Source organism: Erinaceus europaeus, chromosome X (assembly GCF_950295315.1).
Source record: "Erinaceus europaeus chromosome X, mEriEur2.1, whole genome shotgun sequence".
NCBI lineage: Eukaryota > Metazoa > Chordata > Mammalia > Eulipotyphla > Erinaceidae > Erinaceus > Erinaceus europaeus.
Window position 1 is genome coordinate 85,171,405 of NC_080185.1, and position 18,038 is coordinate 85,189,442.

General features: G+C 39.7%; 1 protein-coding gene across 3 annotated transcripts in view; it reads left to right on the forward strand.

Moving 5' to 3' along the window:
* The window catches only part of FAM120C (family with sequence similarity 120 member C), a 423,297-nt gene that overhangs the window by 60,911 nt on the left and 344,348 nt on the right, over positions 1–18,038 (forward strand). For 2 of the 3 annotated variants that reach the window (XM_060183514.1, XM_060183516.1), the window contains exon 10: positions 13,045–13,294. The exons of the other annotated variant lie outside the window; for it this stretch is intronic. In XM_060183514.1, coding sequence (XP_060039497.1) covers positions 13,045–13,294 — 250 coding nt within the window. The remainder of the gene's footprint in view (positions 1–13,044; positions 13,295–18,038) is intronic. 3 annotated transcript variants of the gene reach the window in all.

Here is an 18,038-nt window from a genome sequence, read left to right on the forward strand (position 1 = left end):
TGCACTTAACCCACTGCTCTACCGCCCAACTCCATTACAAATTCTGTAGTAGTGACTGGCCTGTTAAGTTATCTACTTCCTCTGGTGTGTCAGGGTTGGTAGTGGGTATGACTCTCAAAGAATCTGTCCATTTCTTCTAAGTTGTCAAGTTTGGTTCCATACAGGTGTCCATAATATTCTTGCATATAATCTTTTGAATTTCTACCTCATCTTTCTTTTTTTAATTTTTTTTACCAGAGCACTATTCAGCTCTGGTTTATGGTGGTGCAGGGGATTGAACCTGGGACTTTAGGCCCTCAGGCATGAGAGTCTCTTTGCATGACTATCTACCCTCTGCCCCTCATCTTTCATTTTTTAGTGATTTTTACCATAGCATTCTTTCTTTTTCTCTTGGTGAGTGTAGCTAGTGACTTACATATTTTATTTATCCTTTCAAAGAACCAGCTCTTGGTTTCATTAATCTTCCTAATGGTCTTCTTGTTTTCTGTTTCATTGATTTCTGCTCTGATTTAACTATTTCCTGTCTCCTTCTGACTGTTGGTTCTTTTTGTTGCTCCACTTCTAGTTGATTGAGGTGCGTTGTTAAATGGTTTACTAGTTATTTCTCCTGTTGATTAATGTGGGCCTGTATTGCTATGAACTTCCCTGTCAGCACTGCTTTTACTGCATTCTATAGGGTCTGGTAACTGGTTTTTTTATTTACATTGGTGTCGAGATAATTGTTAATTTCTTTTTTGATCTCTTCAATGACCCATTAATCTTTCAGCAGCATATTGTTTAGTCTCCAAGCTTTGGGGAAATTTCTTTTCCTTTTTTGCTTGATTTCTAGTTTCATGCCTTCATGGTCTAAGATAATGCATTTTATAATTTTAATATTTACATATTTGTTTATACTGTTTTTTGGCCTAGCATATATGGTCAATCCTTGTAAATGTTCTATGTATACTTGAGAAGAATGTGTATCCATTACTTTTTGGATGGAAAGTTCTGTATATATCTACTAGGTCCATTGCATTGTTTCATTGAAGTTCACTATTTGTCTATTGATCTTTTTGTCCAGATGTTCTGTCTCTTTCTGTGAGTGGTGTGTTGAAATCCACTACTATCATTGTGTTGCTATCAATGTCTCCCTTGAATTCTGTGTTTGTTTTATATATTTGGGTGCTCCTAAGTTGGGGGCATATATATTAATGACGGTTATATCTTCCTGTTGGATTGATCCTTTCACCATTATCTAATGACCTTCTCTATCTTTGATTACTTTCCTTTTTAAAAAATATATATTTAGGGAGTCAGGCAGTAACGCAGCTGGTTAAGTGCACGTGGCGGGAAGTGCAAGGACGGGCATAATGAACCTGGTTTGAGCCCCCAGCTCCCCACCTGCAGGGGAGTCGCTTTACAGGCAGTGAAGCAGGTCTGCAGGTGTCTTTCTCTCCTCCTCTCTGTCTTCCCCTCCTCTTTCCATTTCTCTCTGTCCTATCTAACAATGACAACATCAGTAACAATAATAACAACAACAACAAAAAGGGCAACAAAAGGGAACAGAAATATTTAAAAATTTTAAAAAATTATTCCCTTTTGTTGCCATTGTTGTTTTATTATTGTTGTTGTTATTAATGTCATCATTGTTGGATAGAACAGAAAGAAATGGAAAGAGGAGAGGAAGACAGAGGGGAAGAGAAAGACAGACACCTGCAGACCTCCTTCACCGCCTGTGAAGCAAGCCCCCTGTAGGTGGGGAGCTGGGGGCTTGAACCGGGATCCTTATTCCAGTCCTCGCGTTTTGCGCTTCCTGCGCTAAACCCACTGCACTACTGCCCGACTCCCTATCTTTGATTACTTTCTTTGCTTGAAAGTCTATTATATCAGAGAATAAGATAGCTGTCCTTGCTCTTTTTTGTGAGTTATTAGCTTGGAACATCTTGCTCCAACCTCTTATATTCAATTCCCGTTTGTCTTTTCTTTGCATGTGTGTTTCCTTAAGAGATATAATGGATGGATCCTATTCTTTAATCCATTTAGCTACTCTGAATCTTTTGACAGGTGAATTTAGTCCATTCACATTTAAGGTGATTATTGATATATGTGTTTTACTTTATGTCCATTCTGATTTTTGTTTTTAGTTTATTTTAAATTGTCTTTGCCCATTTTTTTTTTTACTATTTATTTATTCCCTTTGATGGCCCTTGTTGTTTTATTGTTATTTTTATTATTGATTCGTTGTTATTGAATAGGGCAGAGAGAAATGGAGAGACATAGGGAAGACAGAGGAGGAGAGAAAGATAGACACCTGCAGACCTGCTTCACCACTTGTGAAGCGATTCCCCTGCAGGTGGAAGCCAGGGGCTTGAACTGGATTCCTTACGCAGGTCCTTGCTCATTGCCGCCACATGTGCTTGACCCACTGAAGTACCACCCGACTTTCTGCCCATTTGTTTCTGTCTAACCTATTATGTGGATGAGTTTCTACAGTGAATTCCTCACTGATTTTTCTTGTCTTTTCTGTAAGTTTCTGTTCCCTGTTTTTTTTTTTTTATGGTTACCATGTGTGTAGTACCTACCATTGTGTATCTAGAAAAGTCTTTTTAAGTTGATGTTGACTAACACACATTTGATAGGGCTTCTTTATCTTTTAATACCCTCCCCTATTTGCTTGTTTTTCTTTCCTATTTTATTATGTTTTTATTTCTAGTCTACTGCTGTTCATCTTGCTGAGAACATGTGTTCCTTTCCTTCCTCCTTTCCTGTAAGACTCCATTTAGTATTTCTTGTATGGTGGGGTTGATTGTGGCAAATTCCTTTAGTTTTTGAATATTTGGGAATACTTTTATTACTCCCTCAGACTTGAAGGATAATTTTTCAGTATACAAAATTCGTGGCTGAAATTCCCTCTCCTTTAGTGCCTTGAATATGTCATTCCACTCTGTCCTTGCCTCTAGGTTTTGTGAAAAAAAAATCTGATAAGAGTCTGATCTTTCTCCCTTTATATGTAACTTCTTTCCCTAGCAGCCTGCAAAATTTTCTCCTTGTCATTGAGTTTTGATAATTTTACAATAATGTGCGTTGGTGTTGGTCGTTTTGGATTTGTGAACCTGGGTGATCGATCTGCCTCCAAAATAAATATGTTCTGAGAATTGCCTTGGTGAGGGAATTTTCCTCTAAAATTTCTCTAACTAAATAAAACCACAACAATAATAAAAAAATAAGTTAAAAAAGAAAAAGAAAAACAAAACAAAACATGTTAGGGCATGAGAGAGAGAGAGACTGAGACTCACTTACAGGCTTGATGGTCATATGGTAGTCCCCAAAAGAGAGTGAGCCTCAAAGGTCCACACCTTTAAAGCCAAAAGTCCCACTTAACACCTGCAACCACTCCCATTTCTGGGTGGTGCCTTCTCTCCCTCCCTCAATAGTTGAGTGTGGGAGGTGATGGATTCTGGAGGATGGACTCAGGCACTCAGGTTTACATCTGCACTGGTCAAGTGGAAAATTAACTCTGGACCTTTGACCCAGTCTACTTCCTCAGTAGACTTACTCATATTTTCTACCTTTTTATGGAGTCTGCAATTTCAGAGAGAATAGCTTCATTCTTTCTAAACTTTTCCTCTCCCTCATCTGTGAATTGAAAGAGTGGACTCACTGTGTCTTCTAGATTGGAAATTCTTCTGTATGTATGAGATTATTTCCTAAGCTTTCTACCAGAGATTGAACTGCACTAAAGATGTCTTTCAGTCCTTGCAGTTCTGTTTTAAATCTTTCCTTCATGCTGCTTAACTGCTTGCTTTTAGTTTTCTTTCACACTTTGTAGATTCTTATCAAATTCCAAAGTAAAATGCTCTTTCAACTCTTGCTTATATTCTTGTAGCGTTCTCATAAGATTTCTGTAGTCTTTCTCTGATAGACTAATAGCATCTGGAATTTTTTGGATTTTGTCTGATTTGTTTCTCTCTGTCATATTATTTAACTTTCTTTTTTATTATTGTAGTTATTATTGTTGTTCTTGATGTCGTCATTGTTGGATAGGACAGAGAGAAATGGAGATAGGAGGGGAAGACAGAGAGGGGGCAAGAAAGATAGACACTTGCAGACCTGTGTCACCGCCTCTGAAGTGGCTCCCCTACATCCGGGGGCTCGAACCAGGATGTTGGATAGTATGCCAGCTCCCCCTGGCTTCTGCTTAACCATATGCCTGTATAGGGATAGATTTAATCCCATTCAAAGCTTTGGTCTATTTACATAAATCACTTTTACATTTACGTAAAGCACTCCAGGGCATTGGTGGTTCAGTAATAGGATTCTCGCCTGCTCTGCCCCCTCCTTGTCACACTCTGATTTTCACCAGTCACTTTTCTCTCCACCCTCTCTATGTCACATCCTGTTTCCACCCTACTTGGCAAGTATATATAAAGACAGCATTGTGAGTTTTAGAGTACCTTTAGTTTATCTTAGCTTGGTATAGATTGTGCTGCGTCCTGCATGAATAAAGAGATACTGCCTACAGCTCAACCATGAGTCCCCGGTCGTCTGTTACCCGACCGTGAAGCCAGCCCGGCGAAAACAACATAGCCCGTCGAAAACAAGACCAGGATCCTTGTGTTGGCCTTGCACTTCGTGTCACATGCGCTTAACCTGCGGCGACTCCCACATTGTTTTAACTTTCTACCTCTTTGCTTTTGCATGTATGGTGTTGGATATTGGTAGCCAGCAGGTGGTGCTGTTGTGGTCTTTGCTTTCCGCTTATTTGAATCTGCAGTGGTGGGGGAGGCAGGGGTGTTTTGGGCTATCCTGTGGCCTGAGTTTTGTCTTTGTCTTAAACTCAGACTGGGAAAAAACAAAAGCGAACACTCACAAAAAAATAGTAAAAAATTAAAAGTCTGAGTCAAAGATTGAGAGTTTTTAAGCTCCAATTTCTTTACCTCTGGGAGGTCTGATAACTGCGTACTGTCCAAGATGGCGCTGGTTGGTGCAGTCTGCCCAGAGATCACATTCTCCACCAGCCTTGTCTTTCAACCTACTCCTATTTCCCCAACCACATGCGCTAGCACCTACCTTAGGCTGGGGGATTTTTTTCCAGGTGTCCAATTCGATCTCATGTTGTGTACAATAGTTTTATGGGGAGAGTGAAGGTCTCTTTGCAGCTACACAATAAACCACACCGCCCAGAATGCAGTATTTTCCTCTAAGTACCTCATAGTTTTTGGTCTAACATCCAAGTCCTTGATCCACCTGGAATTTACTTTTGTATTTGGTGAAATATAATGGTTCAGTTTCATTCTTCTGCATGTTTCAACCCCTTTTTTTCAACACCATTTGCTGAAGAGACCCATCTTTCCCCACTTAATAGTCTGGGCACCTTTGTGAAATATTAGTTGTCCATAGGTGTGGGGGATTACTTCTGGGCTCTCAGTTCTGTCCCACTAGTCAGTGTGTCTATTCATGTTCCAGTACCAAGCAGTTTTTATTACAATGGTCCTATAATACAATTTGAGATCTGGGAGTGTGAGGTCTCCAGTTCTGTTCTTTCTTCTCAAGATTGTTTTGGCAATTCTAGGTCTTTTCTGGTTCCAGATAAACATTTGTAGCATTTGTTCTATTCTCCTCAAAAATGTGGCTGGGATCTTGATGGGGATAGCATGACATTTGTATATGGCTTTGGGTAGTATATTCATTTTAATGATGTTAATTCTTCCAGCCTATGAGCATGGAATATCTTTCCACTTCTTTGTGTCTCTTTCAATTTCCTTGAGTAGTGACTCATAATTTTCAGTATGCAAGCCTTTCCCTTCTTTGGTTAGGTTTATTCCTAGATATTTTATTGTTTTTGTTGCTATAGTAAAAGGAATTGATTTCTGGATTTCAACTTCTTCTAACTTAGTGTTTGCGTAGAGGAATGCCACTGACTTTTGAATGTTAATTTTGTTGCCTGACACCATACTGTATTGCCTGATGATTTCCAAAAGCTTCTTGCAGGATTCCTTAAGTTTTTCTATGTATACTATTTTGTCATCTGCAAATAGGGAGAGTTTGATTTCTTCTCTTCCAATCTGTATCCCTTTAATTCCTTGCTCCTGCCTGATTGCTATGGCCAGAACTTTCAACACTATGTTGAACAGTAATGGTGATAGTGGGCAGCCCTGTCTAGTACCTGATCTGAGGGGAAGTGCTTCCAGTTTTTCACCATTGAGTATGATGTTGGCTGTAGGTTTGCTATATATAGACTCCACTATCTTCAGGAATTTTCCATCTATTCCCATTTTTTGTAGTGTTTTGATCATAAAGGGATGTTGTATTTTGTCAAAGGCTTTCTCTGCATCTATTGATATGACCATGTGGTTTTGGGACTTGCTTTTGTTGATGTGTTGGATCACATTGTTTGATGTATGTATATTAAACCAACCTTGCATGCCTGGGATAAACCCCACTTGGTCATGATGAACAGTCTTTTTAATATACTGCTGTATTCGGTTGGCTAGAATTGTGTTCAATATTTTAGCATTTATGTCTGCCGGGCTAGCTTCGTGGGCGGGAGAGAGAGACGACCAGGGACTCATGGCTGAGTGGTACGCAGTTCAGTCTTTATTCATGTGGAACACAGTACAATCTTAGCTATCTCTAATCCCAATCCTGTCCTTATATATACTGAGGCAGAAGTGTCGGGTCCGAAGAGGATGTAAGTAGGATAGGGGGTGGGGAAAAGGAAAATGTGTGCAAAACAGTGAGGATTAAACCAATGCCCTGGAGGTAGGGTGGTGCTTAGTTAACGGTGGTTATGTAAATAGAATACAGTGTTAAGCAGGGGGGATTAAACCAATGAAACAGAAGGGGTCTTAGAAGCAGAATTTGGAAGCAGACCAACATATGTCCATCAGAGATATTGGTCTGTAGTTTTCTTCCTTTTTTTAAATTTTTATTTATTTTCCCTTTTGTTGCCCTTGTTGTAACATGTTGGCTCAACCAGGTGCACCACCACCTGGCTCCACCCCTGTTGTTTAACATTGTTGTAGTTATTGATGTCATCGTTGTTAGATAGGATAGAGACAAATGGAGAGAGGAGGGGAAGACAGAGTGGGGGAGAGAAAGATAGACACCTACAGACCTGCTTCACCGCCTTTAAAGCGACTCCCCTGCAGGTGGGGAGCCGGGGGCTCGAACCGGGATCCTTATGCCGGTCCTTGTGCTTTGCGCCACCTGCGCTTAACCCACTGTGCCACCGCCCGACTCCCTGTAGTTTTCTTTTTGGGGTTGTGTCCCTGTCTGCTTTTGGTATCAAAGTGATGTTGGCTTCATAGAAGCCAGAAGGGAGTATTCCAGTGTCTTCAATCTTCTAGAAGACTTTTAAAAGTAGAGGTATTAGTTCTTCTTTGAAGATTTTGTAGAATTCATTTTTAAAACCATCTGGTCCAGGACTTTTATTTTTGGAAAGGTTTTTGATAACTTTCAATTTCATTAGCTGTGATGGGCCTGTTAATGTTATCTAGTTCCTTTTTATTTAATTTTGGAAGTTCGTAGGTATCTAGGAAATCATCCATTTCTTCCAGGTTCTCTAGCTTGGTGGCATATAGAAGTCTTGCATTAAATGCTGAATTTATGGGTATCTATTGTGATATCTCCTCTTTCATTTATGATCCGATTTATTTGGGTCTTCTCCCTTTTTTGTTTTGTAAGTCTGGCTAATGGTTTGTCGATTTTGTTCACTCTTTTGTTCATCTTTTTTATGGTTTTCTTATTTTCAGTGGTATTTATTTCTTCTCTAACTTGAGTGATTTCCGTCCTTCTGGTTGCTTTAGGGTTCCTTTGTTCTTCTTCTCCTAGGTCTTTAAGATGTGCAATCAGGTTGTTTATTTGTGCTTTTTCTTGTTTCCTAATGTATGCTTGTATTGCTATGGACTTTTCTCTCAGTAATGCCTTAGCTGTGTCCCAAATATTTTGATAGCTTGTGTCTTCGTTTTCATTGAAGTCTCAAAACATTTTGATTTCTTCCTTTATTTCCTCTTTGACTCAGTAGTTGTTAAGTAATGTACTGTTGAGCTTCCACATTTTGGGACTATTACTAATCTTTTGTTGATTGTTAAGTGTTAGTTTAATTCCAGTGTGGTCTGAGAAGATGCTTGGAATGATTTCAGTGCTCTTGAATTGGCTGATGCTGTCTTTGTGGCCTAACATATGGTCTATCCTTGAGAATGACCCATGTGGACTTGAGTAAAATGTGTATTCCAGTTTCTTGGGATGAATGACTCTGAAAATGTCCAGTCATTCTTGTTTATCTATCTCCTCATTTAGTACCTCATTTTGATTTTCTGCCTGGATGATCTGTCAAGTTGAGAGAGTGGGGTGTTGAATTCCCCTACTATTACTGTGTTGCTGTTAATATATTGCTGTAGCTCTTTCAGTAGATGTTTGATGTATTTAGATGGCTTCTCATTGGGTACATAGATGTTAATAATTGTTAAGTCCTCTTGATTGACTGATCCTCTGAGCATTAAGTAGTGTCCATCCGTATCTTTTTTAATTTTATTATGTTAAAGTCTATCATGTCAGATATGAGAATAGCTGTTCTTGCTCTTTTTGTGGGCCATTGGCTTGTATGATTGTTTTCCATCCTTTCACTTTAAGTCTGTGTTTGTCTTGTTGAATTAGGTGGGTTTCCTGTAGATAGCATGTTGTTGAGTTGTGTTTTATGATCCATCTTCCTACTCTGTTCCTTTTAATAGGTGAATTCAGGCCACCACCATTTATTGATACCATAGATTGAAGATATTTTAACGTCATCCTTGTAGATTTTTAGAGTGTTCTGATATATGTCCTATTTATGGTGGTCTGATTGTTTATAGGAGACCTTTCAGAACTTCTTCAGGACAGGCTTGGTGATAGTTGATTCCTTCAACTGTGGCTGTTTTGATGCCTCCATCTAATCTGAATGACAGTCTAGGAGGATACAGTAGTCTTGATTGAAAGCCTTTCTCAGTGATATCTTGCCATTCTCGTCTGGCTTGTAGTGTTTGTATGGAGAAATCTGCTGCTAATCTTACGGGTTTTCCTCTGTAGGTGACTCTGTTTTTCTCTTGCAGCCTTCAGGATCCTTTCTTTATCCTTATTCCTGTTTATTCTAAATATGATGTGTTTTGTTGTCTTTAGGTCTGGGTTAATTCTGTTTGGGACCCTCTGGGCTTCTTGAACCTCTGTATCTTTGATGTTGTCTAGACTAGAGAAGTTCTCAGCTATTATGGTCTGAAAAATGCTTTCTTCCCCTCCCTCGCTTTCTTGTTCTGATAAGCCAATAATGCATATATTATTTCTTTTCAAGTTGTCCCATAGGTATCTGTTGTTGTTTTCAGTATCTATTAATCTCTTTTTGAGATCTCTTACTTCTTTTTTAGTTGTCTCTAATTCATCCTCGATCTTACTAATTCTGTTTTCAGCCTCACTTATTCTATTCTCTCTCCACTGTACTGTTTATGTAGTTCTTCTATCTTGTTACCCTGTTCTGATACTGTTTTCGATTGTTCAGCTAGTTGTTTTCTTAGCTCAGCTACTTCAGCCTTCAGCTCTCTAATACCCTTGAGATAATTAGTGTTTTTCTTCCCAAGTCTCATTTGTTGTTTCTGCATTTCTGATAACAATTCTCCTGTGATTATTTCCTTAACTAGTGTTTGTATATTGACCTCATTATTCTATGCTTCAACCTTTGGGGGGCTTTTAGCTGGACTTTTGTCCTGGTTCATTTCTCCAATGTTTTTTCTGGTTGGCTCAACCATTCTATATAGTATGTTGTGAGGTCCCTCTCAGTAATTTTCATTTTTTAATATTTGTTTATTTATTTATTCCTTTTTGTTTCCCTTGTTGTTTTATTGTTGTAGTTATTATTATTGTTGTTATTGATGTCATTGTTGTTGGATAGGACACATAGAAATGGAGAGAGGAGGGGAAGACTGGGAGAAAGACACCTGCAGTGAAGCAATAGGCACACTTGATAAGTGACTCCCCTGTAGGTGTGGAGTTGGGAGCTCGAACCAGGACCCTTATGCTGTTCCTTGTGCTTTGCACCACCTGCGCTTAACCTTCTATGCTATTACCCAACTCCCTCTCAGTACTTTTCAAATTACTGATCACTCTTTCCTGGATTAACTTGTCTCTAAGACTTCACAGTTGTGGAAATTAAGTAGGCTTCTTAGCTTAATCCCTTACTCCTGACTAAGAGATAAACAGGGTGGGGGAGAGATAGTACAGTGGTTATGCAAAGAGATTCTCACACCCCAATAATCGAAACCTCCAGGCTCAATTCAGCTTCTCTGCCAAGCTGGGCAGCACTGCTGAGCCCTGTGAGTGTCTAAACAAGTCCTATTTATAGTCTGTAGGATCTGAGGCAAGTATTCACCATGTTCTCATCAGGAGAACAATGTGGAAAGGCTCCCATTATACAGCCCCAACACTAGGCTACTGGGGTGTAGATCTTCTCCTGAGTTTCCTGGTCAGTTCTGTTTCCAGATGTCAGCACAGAGCCTTCCCTCTGCTGCTCCAGCCTCTGAGGGCAGTAGCAATGGAGACTCAGTTGCGTTTGGTGAGTCTTAGGGGAGTTCTCTCCTCCATTCAGCAGTGTTTTTGTTGGTAAAACAGACTGGAGGTGGTGCCTCAACTGCCAGACTGTTACCAGCAGCTCAGTCTCTCCTTAGGCTCCTTTCCTTTCCATGAGCCACACGTGTTTGCACTCACCGGTGATTTGGTGGGTTCCTAACGTCGTTCACAATAAGTGGCCCCAGGTGATCTCCTTTGGTATTCCTAGTTGACCCATGAAAGGAGAGGAGAGAAACACAGCTGCTGCTGCTACTCTGTAGCCCTGCCTCCCCCAAAGAACATTTGTTGAAGAGACTCTTCTTCCTCCATTTAGTATTTTGGGTCCCCTTGTCAAAAAATATATATGTGTGTGTGTGTGTGTGTGTGTGTGTGTGTGTGTATCCAGAGAACTGCTTGACTCTGGCTTATGGTAGTGTTGAGGATTGAACATGGGTGCTTTGGTGTCTTGGGCATGGGAATACCATGATGCTATCTCCCTCTACTCTGCACATTCCTTTTACATGCCCACAGAACATATGTCATGCTAGATATTCTGGGCCCTAAAAAAAGCATATATGTTTCTCCAGAGTACTGCTCAGCTCTGGATTATTGTGGTGCCAGGATTTGAACCTAGTAGCTCAGAGACTCAGGCATGGAATTTTTTTTTTGCCTACCCACTATGCTGTCTCCACTGGCCTGATTTTTTTTTTTGCCATCATTAGCTGTTTGCGAAATATATATTAAAACCAGATTAAATATCACTATGTCTATTAGAATGACTAAAATGAATAACGGTATAATACCAAATGATGTGTTGGATTGGAGGAACCTGATCACAAGTCAATTTCTGGTGGGAATGTAATAGGCTACTGCTGGTCTGGAAAATGATTTGATCATTTCTTACAAAACAAAATACATTTACCATACTACCATAGAACTTACACTCTTTAGAATCTATTCCAGAGAAATAAAGGCCTAGTTTAATCTAGGGTCTTATACACAAATATTCATAGCAGCTTTATTTGGTTTTTTTAATTTTTTATTTATAAAAAGGAAACATTGACTAAACCATAGGATAAGAGGGGTATAACTTCACACAATTCCCACCACCAGAACTCTGTATCCCATCTCCTCCCCTGATAGCTTTCCTATTCTTTAACCCTCTGGGAGTATGGACCCAAGGTCATTATGGGGTGCAGCAGGTGGAAGGTGCAGCAGGTGGAAGGTCTGGCTTCTGTAATTGCTTCCCCACTGAACATGGTAGTTGACAGGATGATCCATACTCCCAGCCTGTCTTTCTCTTTCCCTAGTGGGGAAGGGCTCTGGGGAAGCAGTGCTCCAGGACACATTGGTGGGGTTGTCTGTCCAGGGAAATCTGGTCGGCATCATGCTAGCATCTGGAACCTGGTGGTTGACAAGAGAGTTAACATACAAAGCCAAACAAATTGTTGACCAATCATGGACCTAAAGGCTGGAATAGTGCAGATGAAGAGTTGTGGGGGGCCCTCCATTTTGTAGATAGCTAGTAGGCATATTTTAGTTATATTCCAAAGGGCCTGTGGCTGTACTAGTGTTTTTTTTGTTTGTTTGTTTTGTTTTTTTTGCCTGAGCCTGAAATCTGATATGCAGGTGGATCCTAATTATTGTCTTGGGAGGTGATGTCATGGCTGTAAAAAGGACCAGAAAGCTGGATCAGAGAAGAGAGTAGCTCCCAAATATGGAAAGGGTGTATAAATATTGTTGACTGTAAACCCCATCAATTTGATGTGATCTGGGGCCGATATTCATCTTAGGAGCCTATGTGACCTCTGCGTCCCTGTAGATCTGAGCTCACATTCTGTGGTCATAAGTAGGAACATTCAAAGCTGTCCCAATATCAGTACCCATCTTCCTCAGGTGTAGCATAGAGTATACATTCTCTACCATTGTTGATCCAAGTTGAGGGCAGGGTCCTATGGGGCCCCACAAAGGGGTTTATTGTGTTGTTCCTTATAGGAATGACCAGTAACAATGGAGAGAGGGATTTATTCGAGTTCTAGGCCCATCAAGACTGTTTGGGAATCTCAGGACTCCCCGAATAGGGCCCCAGCTGATGGGGTGGCAGCAGGTTTATTTGTAATACCCCAAACTGGAAGCAACCTAGAGACCCTACAAAGTAGAAATGGTTAAATTGTAGTGCCTCCTTAACATGGAGTACTACTTGGGCAAGAAGAATATAAACTATTGATAGATTCAGCAACATGGATCAGTCTCTAGGGTGTTTTGCTAAGTGAAAATAATAGTTTGAGGATGTTTTTTATTATATAATTTCATTTATCTAATAGTATTTATTAGGGCTTTTATGAGGATTAAATGATATTTACATTTATACATACCAAGTATGTAGTAAATGTCTATTACTATTGTTATTACTGAAGCTAACAATAAAAATTATAGAAACAGCCAAAAACTTAAAATGTGATGGATCATGGATGTTTCCTCAATTTCTTCCAGTTCCTTCAGTGATCCTTAAAGAATGGTCTGCCTATAAAGGGAAGTCACCTCAAACCCCTGAACTGGTATCTGCACTGACATTTCGGGAATGGACTTGCCCAAACCTCAAGAAGCTGTGGTTAGGCAAAGCAGCTGAGGACAAGAACAGAAGAATGAGGGCCTTCCTGGCCTGTATGAAGTCAGACACTCCCAGTATGCTTAATCCAGCTAATGTCCCCACTCACCTGCTACTCATGTGCTGTGTACTCCGGTAAGCCGTGTGAGGGGGAGACTGTTAGTTTTGTTTCTTTTTCTTTCTTTCTTCCCTTCTTCCTTTCTTCCCTTCTTCCTTTCTTTCTTTCTTCCTTTCTTTCTTTCTTTCTTTCTTCCTTTCTTTCTTTCTTTCTTTTAACTTGTTTGATGTTTCCTTTAAAACAAATGTTTTATGGTGTTTGGGTATAAAGAGTTGTTTTATGTTTAGCTTAAACGTTAGTAACACTGCAACTGATTGCTGTGCCAGTCTTCTTGGTTTATGACCCTTTATTGTCATGAGTCCTTGTATGATCCATATTTTTCCTTTTCCTTTTAAATTATTTTATGTATCTCATGAGATAGGGAAAAAAAAAAAAGAGACCAGAGTACCATTCCGCATATATGGTACCAGGTATTGAACTTAAGATCTCATGCTTTCAAGTCCAAAGCTCTACCACTCTGCTACCTTCTGGGCCATTTTCATTTTCTTTTAAGGATTATTTTATTTATTATGAGAGAGAGATAGAGATAGAGGGATGGGGATGGAGATGGAGAGGGAGAGACCAGAGCACCACTCTGGTGCATGTAGCAGTAGGGATCAAACCAGGAACATCAGACATGTAAGTCTGATTATATCACCAGTTGAGCTATTTCCCCAGCCACACTTTTCTTTTTTTAATAAAGGTAGTGAGGCAGGGAGAGAGATGCAGAGAGACAAGAGACAGAGAGAGAGAGATTACAGCACTAGAGCTTCCTTCAGTATGATTCAGACTTTAAGCTAGCCCACACACATGGCAAAACAGATTACTATCCAAATGAGCTATTTTGTTGGCTCAATTTTCCCTCTTTGTTTAGCATGAAGGATATCATGTTGTACAGCTCATTTCACTCAGATTTTTCATTTGTCAGTGGGGCTTCACTGCTACAGACCAACTTTTTCATATGTATAGAGACAGAAACAGAGAGAAGGAAAAAAACACAGCACTGAAGCTTCCCTCAATATGGTGGAGACCAGGAGTTTATCTTAATAAGCATTTTTTTTCTCCAGGTATAATTGATCTTCTGTTTTATATTAGCCATCTGTTTTCTAATTCTCTGAAGTATCTATCTTGCACATCTTATGTTACTTGTCTTTTTCTTATTAATTATAGAAGTTCCTTGTCAGATGTGTGTCTATCAGATATCTTTCCCATAACAGTTCAAAAATTTTAAATATGATGTGTAATCTCTCTATTGAACAAAAATATTTCATTTTAACCTTCATTTTATTATTATAACTTAATATATACAGGAAAGTTGGAATAAAATTATGGTGAACATCCATATAACTGCCATTTAGATTCTATAATTAAATAATACTAACATATGATTCTATATTATATAATATATATGGAATATATAGCTTATATAAAATTATTATAATGTATTTGCTTTATCATATATCAATATCATCTATCAACCTCTATTTTACTTACCATTTTAATATATTTCCAAGTAAATTGTCAATATAAATATACTACCAAAAAACATTTAATTTTGGTTTTATCAGATTGTACCTTTATGGTATGTGCCATTGAGATAAAAAAAAAAGTTTATTTGGGACCAGCAAGATAGCTCACCTGGATAGTACACCTGCTTTGTCATGAATATGACCCAGATTCAAGCTCACCACCTATCAAACTTGGGGGAAACCTTGGTGCTATAGTGCTTTCTCTTCTCTCCCTCAGTCTCTCCATCTCCCATTCTATATGAAAAAACTAGCCTGTGAAATCCCGGTGAAGAAAAAAACGTATTTTGTTTCATGATAAAAGAGTGAATTTAGGGGGCCTAGCGGTAGCATGGCAGGTTAAGTGCACATGGCACAAAGCGCAAGGACCGGCGTAAAGATCCTGATTCGAGCCCGCTGCTCCCCACTTCCAAGAGAGTTGCTGCACAAGTGGTGAAGCAGGTCTGCAGATGTCTGTCTTTCTCTCCCCTGTCTGTCTTCCCCGTCTCTCTTGAGTTCTCTCTGTCCTATGCAATGGCAACAATAAAAATAACAACAACAAGGGCAACAATCTGGGAAAGAATGGCTTCCAGAAACAGTCATTCATAGTGCAGGCACTGAGCCCCAGCCTAACCCTGGTGCCAAAAAAAAAAAAAAGTGTGAATTTAGAATATCACTGTACAGTGCTGGGCTTAAACTCTGGAACTCAAGTCCACTGCTAGAAAGCAAGTCCATACCACTGGGTTATGAAGATATTTTTCTATATTTTCCTATGGTTTATGTTGCCTTCAATGTCAGGGTTCATCTTGTATATGTTATAAGAAAGGTTATAATTTTATTTTCTTGACATAAGAAGCCAGTTTTCCTAACTTCATTTATTAAGTGATCTCTTTTTCCAACTTTGCTGGGGGGGTAATAGTTTAGAGCACAATTGTTGACACATGATAGGTGTCTATAAGACTCTCTTTCCCCCAAGCTAGGTTCTTTTTTTTTGTAATATTTATTTAATTTATTTATCCCCTTTTGTTGCCCTTGAGGTTTTATTGTTGTAGTTATTATTGTTGTTGCCGTTGTTGGATAGAACAGAGAGAAATGGAGAGAGGAGGGGAAGACAGAGAGGAGGAGAGAAAGCTAGACACCTGCAGACCTGCTTCACCGCTTGTGAAGGACTCCCCTGCAGGTGGGGAGCCGGGGTTCGAACCGGGATCCTTATGCCAGTCCTTGTGCTTTGCGCTACCTGCGCTTAACCCGCTGCGCTACAGCCCGACTCCCGCTAGGTTCTTTTTTTTACCATCATTCAACAAGATCACAGAGCCCCTCCACCCCATCCCTTTCTTTCCCCAGAGTAGTTTACTTTGGTATAATACACCACACCCAGTCCAAGTTTCACTGTCCTTGCTTCTTTAAATAGCACCTATAAGTGTGATCATCCTGTATTCATTCTGGCTTATCTCACTCAATGTACCTTTAAGTTCTGCCCAAGATATGGGAAAGGAGATAACATCATCAGTTTAATAGTTGCACAGTAATCCACTGTGTATATATGCCACAATTTTCTTAGCTACTCGTCTGTTACTGGGCATTAGGGTTGCCCCCAAGTTTAGCCTATTATAGATGTTGCTCTTATGAACACAGGTATGCATCGGTCTCTTTAGGTAGATGTCTCCCCCCCACCATGATTTTATTCCTACCTCTCCTGTGTATCAAGTTTATATATAACTGAATCCATTCCTGGATTCCATTTCATTGTATTGTCTATTTGTTCCTTCACCAATATCATATTCTTTCACTTTTTAAGGATTTGCAAATTACCTATTGGGTAAGGCAGGTCTCAGCTTTGTACTTTTCTTGTTTCAGACTGGTAGTAGCTATTTCTGAACAGTTATTCTTCCAAATATAATTTAGAATTAATTCGGTTTCCTCAAAGTTTTGTTGGAGCTATTTTGCCAGTTAACTTATAGATCACCATTAAAGGCTGGAGTAGTGCAGATGAAGAGTTGGGGGGGGGCGGTTCTCTGTTTTGTAGATAGCTAGTAGGCATATTTTAGTTATATTCCAAGGGCCTATAGCTATACTAGTGTTTTTTTTCCCCTGAGCCTGAAATCTGATATGCAGATGGATCCAAGCTATTGTCTGGGGAGATGATGTCATGACTGGGAAAAGGACCGGAATGTTGGATCAGGGAAGAGAGTAGCTCCTAAATATGGGAAAGGTTTATAAATGTTGTTGACTGTAAACCCCATCGATTTGATCTGATCTGGGACCCACATTCAGCTTAGGAGCCTGTGTGACCTCTGCATTCCTGTATATCCAAGTTCACATTCTGTGATCATCAGTAGAAGCGTTCCAAGCTGCCCCAATATCAGGACCCATCTTCCTCAGGTGTAGCATAGAATATGATGTCCATCCTTCCTTTGGAGGATGGAACATTCTCCACGGTTGTTGATCTAAGTTGAGGGCAAGGCCCTAGGGGAGCCCACAAAGGGGTCTGTTTTGTTGTTCCTGATAGAAATGACCAGTAACAATGGATAGAGGGATTTATTTGAGGTCTAGAACCATCATGTCTGTTTGGGAATCTCAGGACTCCCCGAATATGGCCCCAAGAAAACTTTTAAAACACCTAAGAATGCAAAAAGAAGAGACATCATCTGCAGTCATTTCATGTATGGAGGGCCTGGCCTGTATATGTCAGTAGCCCATATTAGATCATCATTAAATAACAAGAAACTTCTGGGGAGGGACTAAGGTGACCTAGTCTCAGGAAGTTGGCTCTCCCCAGAAAACAAATGTTATAGCAAAATAATCTGAATTTTGAATTTCATCAGAGCACAACTTGGGTTTGTGTTAAAGCAAAAAAATACCACTGTCTGAAAATTGGTGATTGCACATGGATAGCAGAAAGAGAGAGAAAGAAGAGAAACATAGTCGCTTCAAATTCACATGGTGAATTTAAAGGGCCCACGAAGAACCAACTAACATAAAAAAAAAGGAGCTCAGAACTGCTGTTTAGAATTGTAGAAACTACATAATTTTGAGTGAATCCTAGGAAACCATTTGAGGTAAGGAGGGAACTTGTGATAGTAGGGAAACCAGCCACTCTAAGGTGTCCCAAATGCCATAGAGATCTTAGTGAACAGGGTTAGACTGTCGTACAGTCAACAGAGTAGCTTCAACCATATAGCAGAGTTTCTACTTTCAGGAAACAGTCTGGGAAGAGACTAAGAAGGTCTGAAAACCTCCACCCTACTACCAGACTAGAACTCTATTTAAAGAATAT